The following is a 10,085-nucleotide window of genomic DNA, read 5'->3' as shown; positions in this document are numbered from 1 at the left end:
TGGGCCCTTGTGAAGGGCGTGCTAAGTGAAGGGGAGCCAGGTGAGTGAAATGCTGTCTGAGAGGAGACACAGGCCTCACCAGCCCACTTCCTCAGAACCTGAGTGAAACATGAGAATCTATCATAATCTATTAATGGAGTCACAGAATCACAGGCTTCCAGAGCCGGAAGGACCAGAATCCCTTCCTCAAACACTGGGTGATCTGACTCTTGGCTTCTGCTTGCACACATCTAAAGATGGGGAGCTCACTCTCATTCCAGAGCTGGACAGCTCCAACTTCTCTGAGCAATGGTAACACACAGAGATGAATCGAACCCAGGTTCTGTCCCCACAACTAGAGGACAGAGAAATAGAAGGTCCCAACTAGAACTTTTTCTATTCGACTATCATTTTCTGAGCTTCTGCTTTCTGCCAGTCTAGAGTTCGGCACTGGGTATGCCGAGACTTACTTTTGTAAAGTATCTGCTAGGTATGAGCACAGGCATGGTGCTCAGTATTAGGTACTATGGATGACAGGACATGATGCTTTCCCTCCTGGGAGACAGACGTTAAGTGAGTAAATGTGGAAATCCACACGTAATTGCAATTCGTGATAATGGCTATGAAGAGACAAGCAAGGGAGACTCAGAAAGAGGGATGTCAGATGTGGGAGGGGGCAAGTAAAAGAAAGCCCCTTAGAGAATGTGACACTCAAGACGAGACTTAGAGGCTTTGCTAGCATCCGCAGAGCATATGAGACAGGAGGAACAGTGCAGGCAGAGGGAAGAGCAAGTGTGGAGGAGGTCCCGATCTGGGGATCTGGGCGAGAGCTGGGCCTCTGTTAGGATTGACAGGGGACGCTGGGGCCAGAAGAGGCTGGAGAGGAAGGTAAGGGCATATTGTGGGGTCTTTAAGCCTTCAAACGCTAAAAAGTTTGCATATTATCTTAAGGGCTACTGGAAGCTCTTAAGGGGTGTAAACAGGGATCTGTTTGAGTGAATAAAAGAAAGTCTCCAGGAGCTCCTAGGCTTGCAGCAAAGACATTAACAAGATGAAATAGTATGAGTGAAAAAGCTTTTATTTTTATGCTCTAAACACCCTTCTTGAATGTATCTCCCTGCTTTTCTTCAGGCTGAGCTCTCTGCCAGGCTGCCTTCACCCAGCTGCCTTTCTGCTCGGCGGGTCCAACAATTCCTCTAACTTTTTCCCTAGCATCACCTCCTCCGGGACACCTTCCTGAACAATGTAGTCATTCACGCTTCCCTACAAGCACAGCCGTGAGCATGCCATGTGCACTGTTCACAGCATCCCTGACTGTTTACGGGTCAGTGTCCACCCTCCCTCCTCTAGACCACCCCTGGAAGGGGGCAGAAGCGGGGTGGGGTGGGGGAGTGGGGATGGGGCTGGAGAGAGGGGAAGTCGCAGAATCTTCAGCAGCAAACTGGCCCTCCTCTCTACCTTCCCCAACTAGTCTGGGATTGGAGCTGGACTCTGCCACTTGCTGGCAATAACTGGAATGGCAAGCGGGATGGGGTGGGCAGAAAGGTGATTTCTGCAAACAGTCTAGGCCCTTCTTAGCTTTTCTAAGGGGTAATCATACAAGGTCTAGTTAGATGGAGGGCCTATCTGAGGTGGCCCGATGATTCAAGGCGGCAGAGCTGGGCCAGGAACAGGAGGGAGAAACTGAATGCTAATGGAACAGCGGCTTAGAGATGAGGACACAGAGCCCAGCCCCTGAAGCTGCTGAGGCCTGAGTCCAGATCTTGGGTCCAAGCCAGACCTGCAGGGGACCTAATTTGTTGCCATGGGGACCTGGAGCTATGTCCATACAGCTGGGGAGATGACACCCCTCAGCTGGACGAGGACACTCAGAGTGCAGGGATCAGCCTCAAAGCGGGTGTCCACCCACACCCCCTTTTCCGGAACAATTTGTTTTGCTCTAAAGCTTGGGACTTTGACCTGGGAGATGTGTTTTCCTCCTGTTGGTCACCTGATGTCCTTCCTGCTCATCTCCCTCCCCCACCACTCCCAAAGCATGGCCCAGGGTGTCCCTGTCCTTCCCCAGCTTCTTTAGGGAAGGGCAGGGAGCTTGACGCTTGGGTGAAGGAAGCAAGACCTGGGACTTGGGGACTAATGAGAGAAGCTGGGATGCCCTTGGGGTCACTGACGAGAGGGGGTGTCACAACAGTGACTTCTCTGCTCATGTCTTATCGTCTTGGATCTCTCTTTCCTGGGTTTCTGGGATGCCCCCTCTTCTGGGATTTCTTCCTCTTGCTCCATCCTTACTCTTCTTTGATGAAAGACCTTTTCATGTTGGAGCTGTGTCCTGGTCCTTCACTGCTGCCCTCCTTTCCCCTGCTCTCTTCTCAGCGCGTGCACGCGCGCGCACACACACACACACACACACACACACACACACACACTCTCATACGCCCTGAGGAGGCCATGCACTCCCATGCCTCAGTTACCAATGCTGTGCTGCAGACAGCTCCCAGATCAGGCTCTCTACTCCCGGGTTCCTGCTGCCTTCTAGACTTTTCCCTCTGCGGGATAAACAGGCACTACAAGAACCATACATCGAAGCCTGTAGCTCATCATTCCTCCCCACATCCTGAAACTTGCTTCGGCACCACCATTCTCCAGCTGCCCAAGCCAGAAACTGGCAGTCACGGTCAGCTCCTCCCCGCCCCTCTCCCTGTTAGTCACTGTGCTCTTGCAATCACTCCCTGCCTGTTCTCCTAAGTGGGGATCCAATCCATTTCCACCGCCACTCCGCCACTCCCCTGGTGTAGGCTGTCGCCTGGCTGTGTGGTTACTGTAGCAGCCTCCCCATGGTCTCCCTTTCTGCAGCTTGCATGCCCCTTTCATGCTCCACTCTGTCCAGAGGTGTTTTCTCACATGCAAGCCTGGCTATGTGACCCTTTGCTTAAATCCTTTGAAGAAGGCGTTGTGGATGTTTGTTAAATTCAGCCCCGTTCCTAGCATTCCGGTCAGTGATTCTGTGGCTGTTCATTAACGCGCATGGTGCCTACTCTAGGCAAACTTTGTGCCAGAAGATTCTGAGGACACCAAGTTGGGATAGGGAGGGAGAACAGGACATGCATGTATGGTAGGCACCACTCAACTCCAAGCCAAGTTCGCCTTGATCACCTTGAGACACCCCATCTTTGGAGGGTACTGGGCCCGCGACACTGGCATGTACACACACAGCCACACACATGTGGGAAGCAGGGACCATGTGGTGTGGCTGCGTGCCGCTCCTGGAAGACCTGTCTTGCAGTAGAAAGAGTTGCCTTGGAGGCTCTGTGAGCCAGTTTGGTTGCTTCTGGCCGTGGAGGCTGTGGATGGGCTTTCAGCTCATGCCCTGGCTTCTGGGGACCCTCCATCTCGAAAAGTTTGCCCTAGTCTGCTGGCTTCTTCTTTCCTGCTGTCTATGGAGCTGGGTTATCAGCATCTCTGACTTCGTGTACTCCTGGGGAGGGGTTGGGTGAGGAGACCCAGCATGTTCCTGAGCTGGAGGGCCTGACAGACTCCGTGTGATCCTGGGGGTGGAGGGCCCCAGGTTGGACCTTGCCACCTGGGAGTATCCTTCCTTTGCCCTCCACAGCGGGGCTGTGCTCCCCAACTTCTTTCCCTGCGTGGGGTAGAGATGGATCAGAGGTATGTGTAGAGACTTCTGACGGAGCCCATATCTTGTCCCAGGAAAGCTCTACCCAGCTTCCAGGAACCACATCTGGGGCCAAGAGGAAGAGCCAAACTAAGCCAGATCAGTTTGGGTGGGTAGGGAAGGTGGGGAACTGGGACTTCAGAACCTCTGCCATGACCCCCATAGGTGAGGGCAGATTTAGAGAGCTATTGAGCTGGGCTGGGGGTAGAGGAATGAACAGAAGTCAGGGCTGTGTCTCAGGCTCATGTCCCAAAAGTGAGAGTCGGCCGAGTATGGGCAGGTGAGGGGAGAACAGAAAATAGACCGGGCGGGGCTGTGTAGGAGGGGGCAGATTTGACCTTTCTCTAGCCTCTGAGGTTTTCCCCTCTCATCCTCAAGTCAGCCAGCAAATTTCTTAATCCCACTGTCAGCCTTCCAAGAAGCCCCACCCACTAGACTCATTCATGGCAGGAACAAATAATATGTCCCTCGGTTCCCCAGAGCCCAGCCCCACTGCCAGGAAGGGGGAGCTGAGGCAAAAACTCCAGGGGCTTGGAGGTTATGCCCTAATTCTCCCCACATTCTCCCTGTCCAAAGACCCACTTCCTTAGCCAGCCTCTGAAAGGTGACCTCAAATGCCAGATCAAGTGGGCTGGGCACCAGCCAGGGAGGCCAGGCCTGGCAGCTCATTACCATGGGAGGGAGGGCAGTTTCTCTCCAACTTCCCTCCTCCTTCCTCCCTCACCTTCTTCCTTACCAGCTCCTCTCCCCTAGGACCAGACTGAGCTCAGGCTGATCTCGGCACACGCCAACAGACCCCACTGCTGCTCCAGGAACCCAGAGAATAGCAGCTGGAGGGAAGGCCCGGGAGCTGCCTCAAGCCATGTCAACCTTCAGCCTGGTCATTCTGGGCCTGCTCACAGCAGTGCCACCCGCCAGCTGTCAACAAGGTAGCATAGAGCTGGGCCCACAAGGTTGCTGTGGTGAGGAGGGCTGGGCTGGGCGCCGGCAAACCAGGTGTAGATGGGTGGGGGGGGGCGCGGTTCTGGCCTCCGTCACTACCCTGTACACCTGTAGCTGGAGAGAGGAGCACCACCGAACGTGGAGGAACCACCACCACGGGCAGAAACCTCAGAGCCAGGCTTCTGTCTGTGACTTGTTTTCCACGAGTGAGAAATGTGCATGGGAAACGTCAGGTCTAGGATTGGGGAGAGGAGTTGAGACCCAAGCTCCAGGAGCAGAAATTGCCCCAGAGGCAGCTGGGTCCTGAGGACAGGAGTCAGGGGCTGCAAGGAGGGTGGGAGTGGGGCTTGAGCCATTTGTACCAGGGAAGGGGCAGAGCTGTCACTAGTTTGCCTATGGCTTTGGCCTATATCCTCGTTTCAGTTTCCTGGGCTCTGGTAGGGACGGTACCCCCCAGTGTGGCCTCACCACACACCTGAGCTCTTTGTCCAGCTCTGCCTCTGTCTTGCTGTGTGGCCTTGAACAAATCACTGCCTCTCTCTGAGACTCACCTTTCTCATTCATGAAACGAGGGTAATTAGCCTGCCCTGCCTACCTCCCAGAGTGGCTGCCATGTCAGGGATGTGAAAGGGCTTGGCACCAGTGAAGTACCACACCCCAAGATCTGGAATCTGCCCTGCATTGTGAGGCCACATTTGCAGCCAAAGTCTGGGGACTCTGCAGGTGGGATTTGGGTCCAAAGGGCACTGACAAAGATGCTTCCAGGGCACCCCTCTTTTGCAGGTGTCCTGAGCTCTCATGCATGTCTGCTCCAACTCTGTCTCCCAGGTCTCAGGCCTTCTTGGAAACTGAAGATCAGAGGGGTCGAGTAACTTGTGTGGCTCACACAGCAGAGCAACAAGTGACAGAGCACAGATCACCTCTCTCCCGCCTCACGCTCTGCTCCTTGCACTGTGTGCTCAGCCCAGAGCTGCATGAGAGGAGGATCGGGGACTGTGGTCCCTGGTGTATCTGGAGGGACTTGGTTGGTTGCAGGGAGGGGCCGCCCAGGCCTTGAGCCCTCACTCCCAATCCTTGAGCAATCACTGACCTGAGGAAGCAATGGGTCTAAACCATTGTTTCCTGGGGAAACAATGAGTCTAAAACATAGCTTTTTGGCAATAGTAGCACTCGGAGTGACTACACTGTGTACCTTTCATCACTGAAGGAGAGAAGCAAGATCTGACCCTGCCGTGGGCCAGAAAGTCCCTCCCTCCTTCGCCATAACTGCTAGGAGCGCAGCGATGGCCTGGGAGCGAAGCACTCTTTGAGGCTGCCAGTGGCCGAGGGCAGAGACTTCTAAGGAAACCTCAAGTGTTAGAGGCGGTGTCAAGGACTAAGGGTCAAAAGGCAGAGACTGTGCATGAACGGGGTCTCGACCTGGTCTCTGGCTTAGCTCTCTGGGCACCCAGCCAGAGGAGCTGAAAGGGGCCAGGTTTCGAAGGTTCCTTCCCGGCCCCCAAGACCCAGAGGCGGGCCCTTCTGTGTCGCCTTCCAAAGATGCCGGGTCCCACCCCTCTCTCTGAGTACGCTGGCACCCCTAGCTGAGCAGTCCAGCCTGTCGCACTCCCACACCCTACCGGGCACCAGAGAAGCCTCTTGTTACAGAACAGGATCTTCCAGATGCCAGCCCAGTCCGATCAGCTCTAGGCTGCCCCAGCCTGTTGGGAGCCAGGGAGGAAGGGAGCCACCCCCTGTTGGCAGGACCCAGGCTGGCTGTCCAGGGGGCTGCCCTTTGGTCTCTGGGGCCTAGGCACTGCACGTGACCCGTGATTGGGGGTGGGGAGATGGGGTGGGGCGGCCTGGGCTGTCTAGATCTCAGACACAGCACCTCGATGTCCATTCCCATCTCTGCTCCTTATTCCTCTTTGGACTCCTGCCTTCCTTCCTCCAAACCACCATACCTTTCTTAAGTTCAGTAGGGGATCAGATGGGTCTTCCATCTCACCCCTGCCACCGAGAATCTCTCCTCTGGTCCTGGCAGCTGGCCGATGGCCTGTAACACAGGCCCCAGTCCTTGGGGTATGAGGCGCTCCCTCCCCTGTTCTGTACTTGCAGCCCCCACTGTGGCTCAGCCTACTGAAGCAGCCCCTTTCTCCCCTCTTTCCAGGCCTGGGGACCCTGCAGCCCTGGATGCAGGGCCTTATCGCTGTGGCCGTTTTCCTGGTCCTTGTCGCAATTGCCTTTGCTGTCAACCACTTCTGGTGCCAGGAGGAGCCGTGAGTGTTACCTGGAGACCCTGGGGGTTGGGCCAGCACAGGCAGGGTGGCCCCAGGACCACTGCTGCTGCTCCAGCAGCAGCGAGATGGGCCTCAGAACCCTGAGTGCCCCCTAGACACTGAGGTCTGATGTCTAGGGGACTAGAGCGCTGGCTTACTGGCTCCCAGACCTGCCTCTGAGCTCTGGTTCTCACTCACCGTGTGGATGAAGAAACGTCTTCTCTTCTTGGAGTCTGAATGTTTCTGTCCGCAGAGCTCCCGTCACATGGCCTGTGACGGGAGCGGTGAAAACCACTGGCTAGGAAGGTCTCGGCCTTTCTCGGCATCAGCTGCCGTGCTGCAGGCTGGGGTGCAGAGGGCAGTGGGACAGACACGACACCCGCCCTCGCACACAGGCTCCCCGACCGGAAGGGAAGACAGACATGGAGGCGGCCATCACAGCGCAAGTACTGACGCTAAAGGGGTGTGCAGAGTGCCACGCAGGCCTGACCTGGTCTTGGGGGGGCCATCCGAGAAGACCTCTGATGGCACCTTTATCCTAAAGCCTGAAGAATGAGGAGGAGCTAGTCTCTGTATAGGGTTGTGCTGGAAGGGCCCCAAAGTCAGGACAGAGTGCCCCTGAGGTCCTGAGTTTGGGGGAAGGCACTGAGGTAGAGAGTGGTGGGCCGAAATCCAGCCCCCTCTGCACCTACTGACCCTGCAGCAAGGCCACAGCTGTCCCCAGCTCTCACGTAGGTGGCCTGGTGCCCGGGTGCAAGCAACAGCCTTGCATGGCCCACCGAGAGGACGTAGGCATTTCATGGCTAGGAAGAGGGATGGATAGGTCCAAGATAAGCTGCTAAGGAAGGCAGGTCCTGGGCCAAGCAGACCCTTGTACACCAATGACCCGAACTGTGGGCTTTCTTCTTAGTGCGGCAGCAATTCAGTGAAAGTTTGTGGGCCGGGATGAGGTGCACCTGAGCAGAACCACTTTGGCTGCCCCATGGCAGATGTGTGGGTTGGGGGGTAGTCAGCAGGTGCAGAGAACAATGAGGAGGCTGAGCATGATGTCTGGAGAGTCTGGACTGTTGGAGGCAGCAGAGGGGATGGAGAGGGGGAACATCTAAGCTGTCTAGGAGGTGGGCCCTCTGGGAGTTGGAGGAGAGGGACGGCAGAGGTCAGGAGGGAGGAAGGACAGGGACACATCCAGGCTTCTGATGGGACCACTCCCTGAGACACTGAACACAAGAGGCAGATCTGGGGCGACTGCTGGGTTTAACTTGGGACATATGAAGTCCGAGGAATCTGTGGGATGTCCAAGGAAAGATGAGCAGTGGTAAGGGGTCCCTGTGACCCTCACAAAAGCAGTTTCTGGGGAGGTGGGGGCAGAGGCCACACTCAGTGGCTTTAAACATAAATAAGAGGTCAAGAGCTTTTTGCTGGAAATGCTTCTTTTCTCCACTGACCCCAGCTGTGTCTTCAGCGGCTGTCAACCATGGCTGCTTCTGTTGAGCAGGGAAAGCCCTGTGGAAATCTGGGGGTGGACCCTGAGTCTTGCAGGCTCTGCTCCGGAGGCTGAGCTGAGGCCAGAAGAACAGCAGAGGGAAGCCGGGAGGCATCCAGTGTGAGGCCTCTGATGGGACGTGAGGCCCCCATCATGGAGCAGGGAGGGAGAAGGATGTGAGGGCCCATGGAATGGGGCCGGAGTCTGATGCTGACAGTGGTCCTGCAGGAGAGAGGGGCTTCTGACTCGAGAGAGAACCGGAGCCCAGAATGGGGCCTGACAGGACAGGGCGGGGATTGGGGAGGACGAGAGGAGGGGAAACAAATGGAGAGGCGACCTAGAGAGCCCTACTGATGAGCCGTACCCACAGGGAGCCTGTGAACGTGGTCATGACTGCTGGGAACAAGGCAGATGGGATTCTGGTAGGAACGGAAGGAAAGTATTCCTCGATGGCTGCCAACTTCAGGTGAGGTGCTGGAAGAGGGCTGATGACCTTGTGCGCTAGGGGCCAATGGGAACCTTGGACTCAGGTGCTTCTGAGTAGGCAGAGGGCGGGAAAGGATGGGCACTTGTGTGGTTTAGTGAAAGAGGTGCTGGTAAGTGATGGGGGCTTTGTGAGGACTGCAGGGCTCCATGGGGACATGAAGCCTCCGTTTGGGGCGAGGGCCCAGGAAAGGCACGTGGGTGTAGTGAGGGGAGGCTCGGCAGGTGGGCTGGGACTCATAAAGAGGGGTGCAGTGGGGCAAAGGGGCTCAAGGAGGGAAAGGGACTCTGACAGGATGAGTGGGGGACTGAGTGTGGGGAGAGGGATCCATTGGGGTAGGGAGCTCAGTGGAGGAGGGAGGTGGGGTTCCGGGAGGTGGTGCTGAGAGGCCTCCATTCTTAGGTGTGTAAGAGCAGATGTGGTCGGGGGAACCCCCTCCTGGGACACTAACGTTTTTTCTGAAGGACACTGTCCTCCCAAGTGCAGGATGGGGCAGGGAGAAGGGGATGGCATGGAGGATGCAGTGACCTGTCATCCTCTTCCAGGTCCGGAGAGCATGAGAATGCCTATGAGAATGTCCCCGAGGAGGAGGGCAGGGTGCGGAGCACCCCCATGTGACCGCGCTCGCCTGTGGCCCCCAGCACTGATCCCGGGCACCTGTGATTGATGCCACTCCTCTGTGCAGGAATCTTCAGTAAGGGGCCGACTCCTCAAGCCCACATCCCGCCCCCCTCCCCTGACTTGTCCCAGCTAAGGTCAGAATTCAGACTGCGTCTGGGTTGAGGTCCAGCTGTGGCCCTGGGGTCTCCTACCCAATTTGATTCAGAAGACTCTTCTGGAGACAGCTCAGCACCTCCCTTCCTGCTTCACATTTCCTCCCCGCAACTGTGGAAATAGCCCTTATTTCTGTGAAATAAAGACTTTTGTACTTCTGAGGCCGAGGCTCCAAGGCCTTAGAAACAGCGCCTCAGGCTTCCATCGAGCCCCAGTCTTGCTTTCTGAATTATGCCGATCACCACCGAAGCCATTGTCATGGTGGCTTTGGAGGATGACCCAGGAAGCCCTCCCTGGGAGGTGCCCTGGGACCAGGGGGATCACCCACTCTACCTTTATTCTAGGCAGCACCAACCTTCTCCCGCTCCTGCCTCCATACTGCCTGGCATTGTGGTGGGTTTATTTGTTTCTCTTCCGCCTAGCTCTGTCCCCCTCCCCAGAGCCTCTCTGGGAAGGCTTTGGGCATAGAAAGCACCAGGAAATAGTCTTGGGCTAGGA

The 10,085-nt window shown here is 56.2% G+C and overlaps 1 protein-coding gene across 2 annotated transcripts; it reads left to right on the top strand.

Annotated features, from left to right (window-relative positions):
• Positions 1-4,360: 4,360 nt before the first annotated feature.
• On the top strand, positions 4,361-9,795 carry PDZK1IP1 (PDZK1 interacting protein 1). Of its 2 annotated transcripts, none has more exons than XM_016151357.2 (4): positions 4,361-4,575; positions 6,738-6,846; positions 8,700-8,795; positions 9,359-9,795. In XM_016151357.2, the coding sequence occupies exons 1-4, from the start codon at positions 4,509-4,511 to the stop codon at positions 9,429-9,431; spliced, it is 345 nt and encodes a 114-aa protein (XP_016006843.2). In that variant the 5' UTR covers positions 4,361-4,508; the 3' UTR covers positions 9,432-9,795. The 2 variants fall into 2 exon arrangements, with proteins under 2 accessions (XP_016006843.2, XP_016006844.2); XM_016151358.2 differs by lacking the exon at positions 4,361-4,575 and adding an exon at positions 6,473-6,649.
• The last annotated feature ends 290 nt before the right edge of the window (positions 9,796-10,085 follow it).

The sequence above is a fragment of the Rousettus aegyptiacus genome, unplaced genomic scaffold, assembly GCF_014176215.1.
Source record: "Rousettus aegyptiacus isolate mRouAeg1 unplaced genomic scaffold, mRouAeg1.p scaffold_m13_p_1, whole genome shotgun sequence".
NCBI classification, from domain to species: domain Eukaryota; kingdom Metazoa; phylum Chordata; class Mammalia; order Chiroptera; family Pteropodidae; genus Rousettus; species Rousettus aegyptiacus.
Note: the sequence above shows the minus strand (reverse complement) of the source record. Positions and strands in the feature narration are given on the sequence as shown.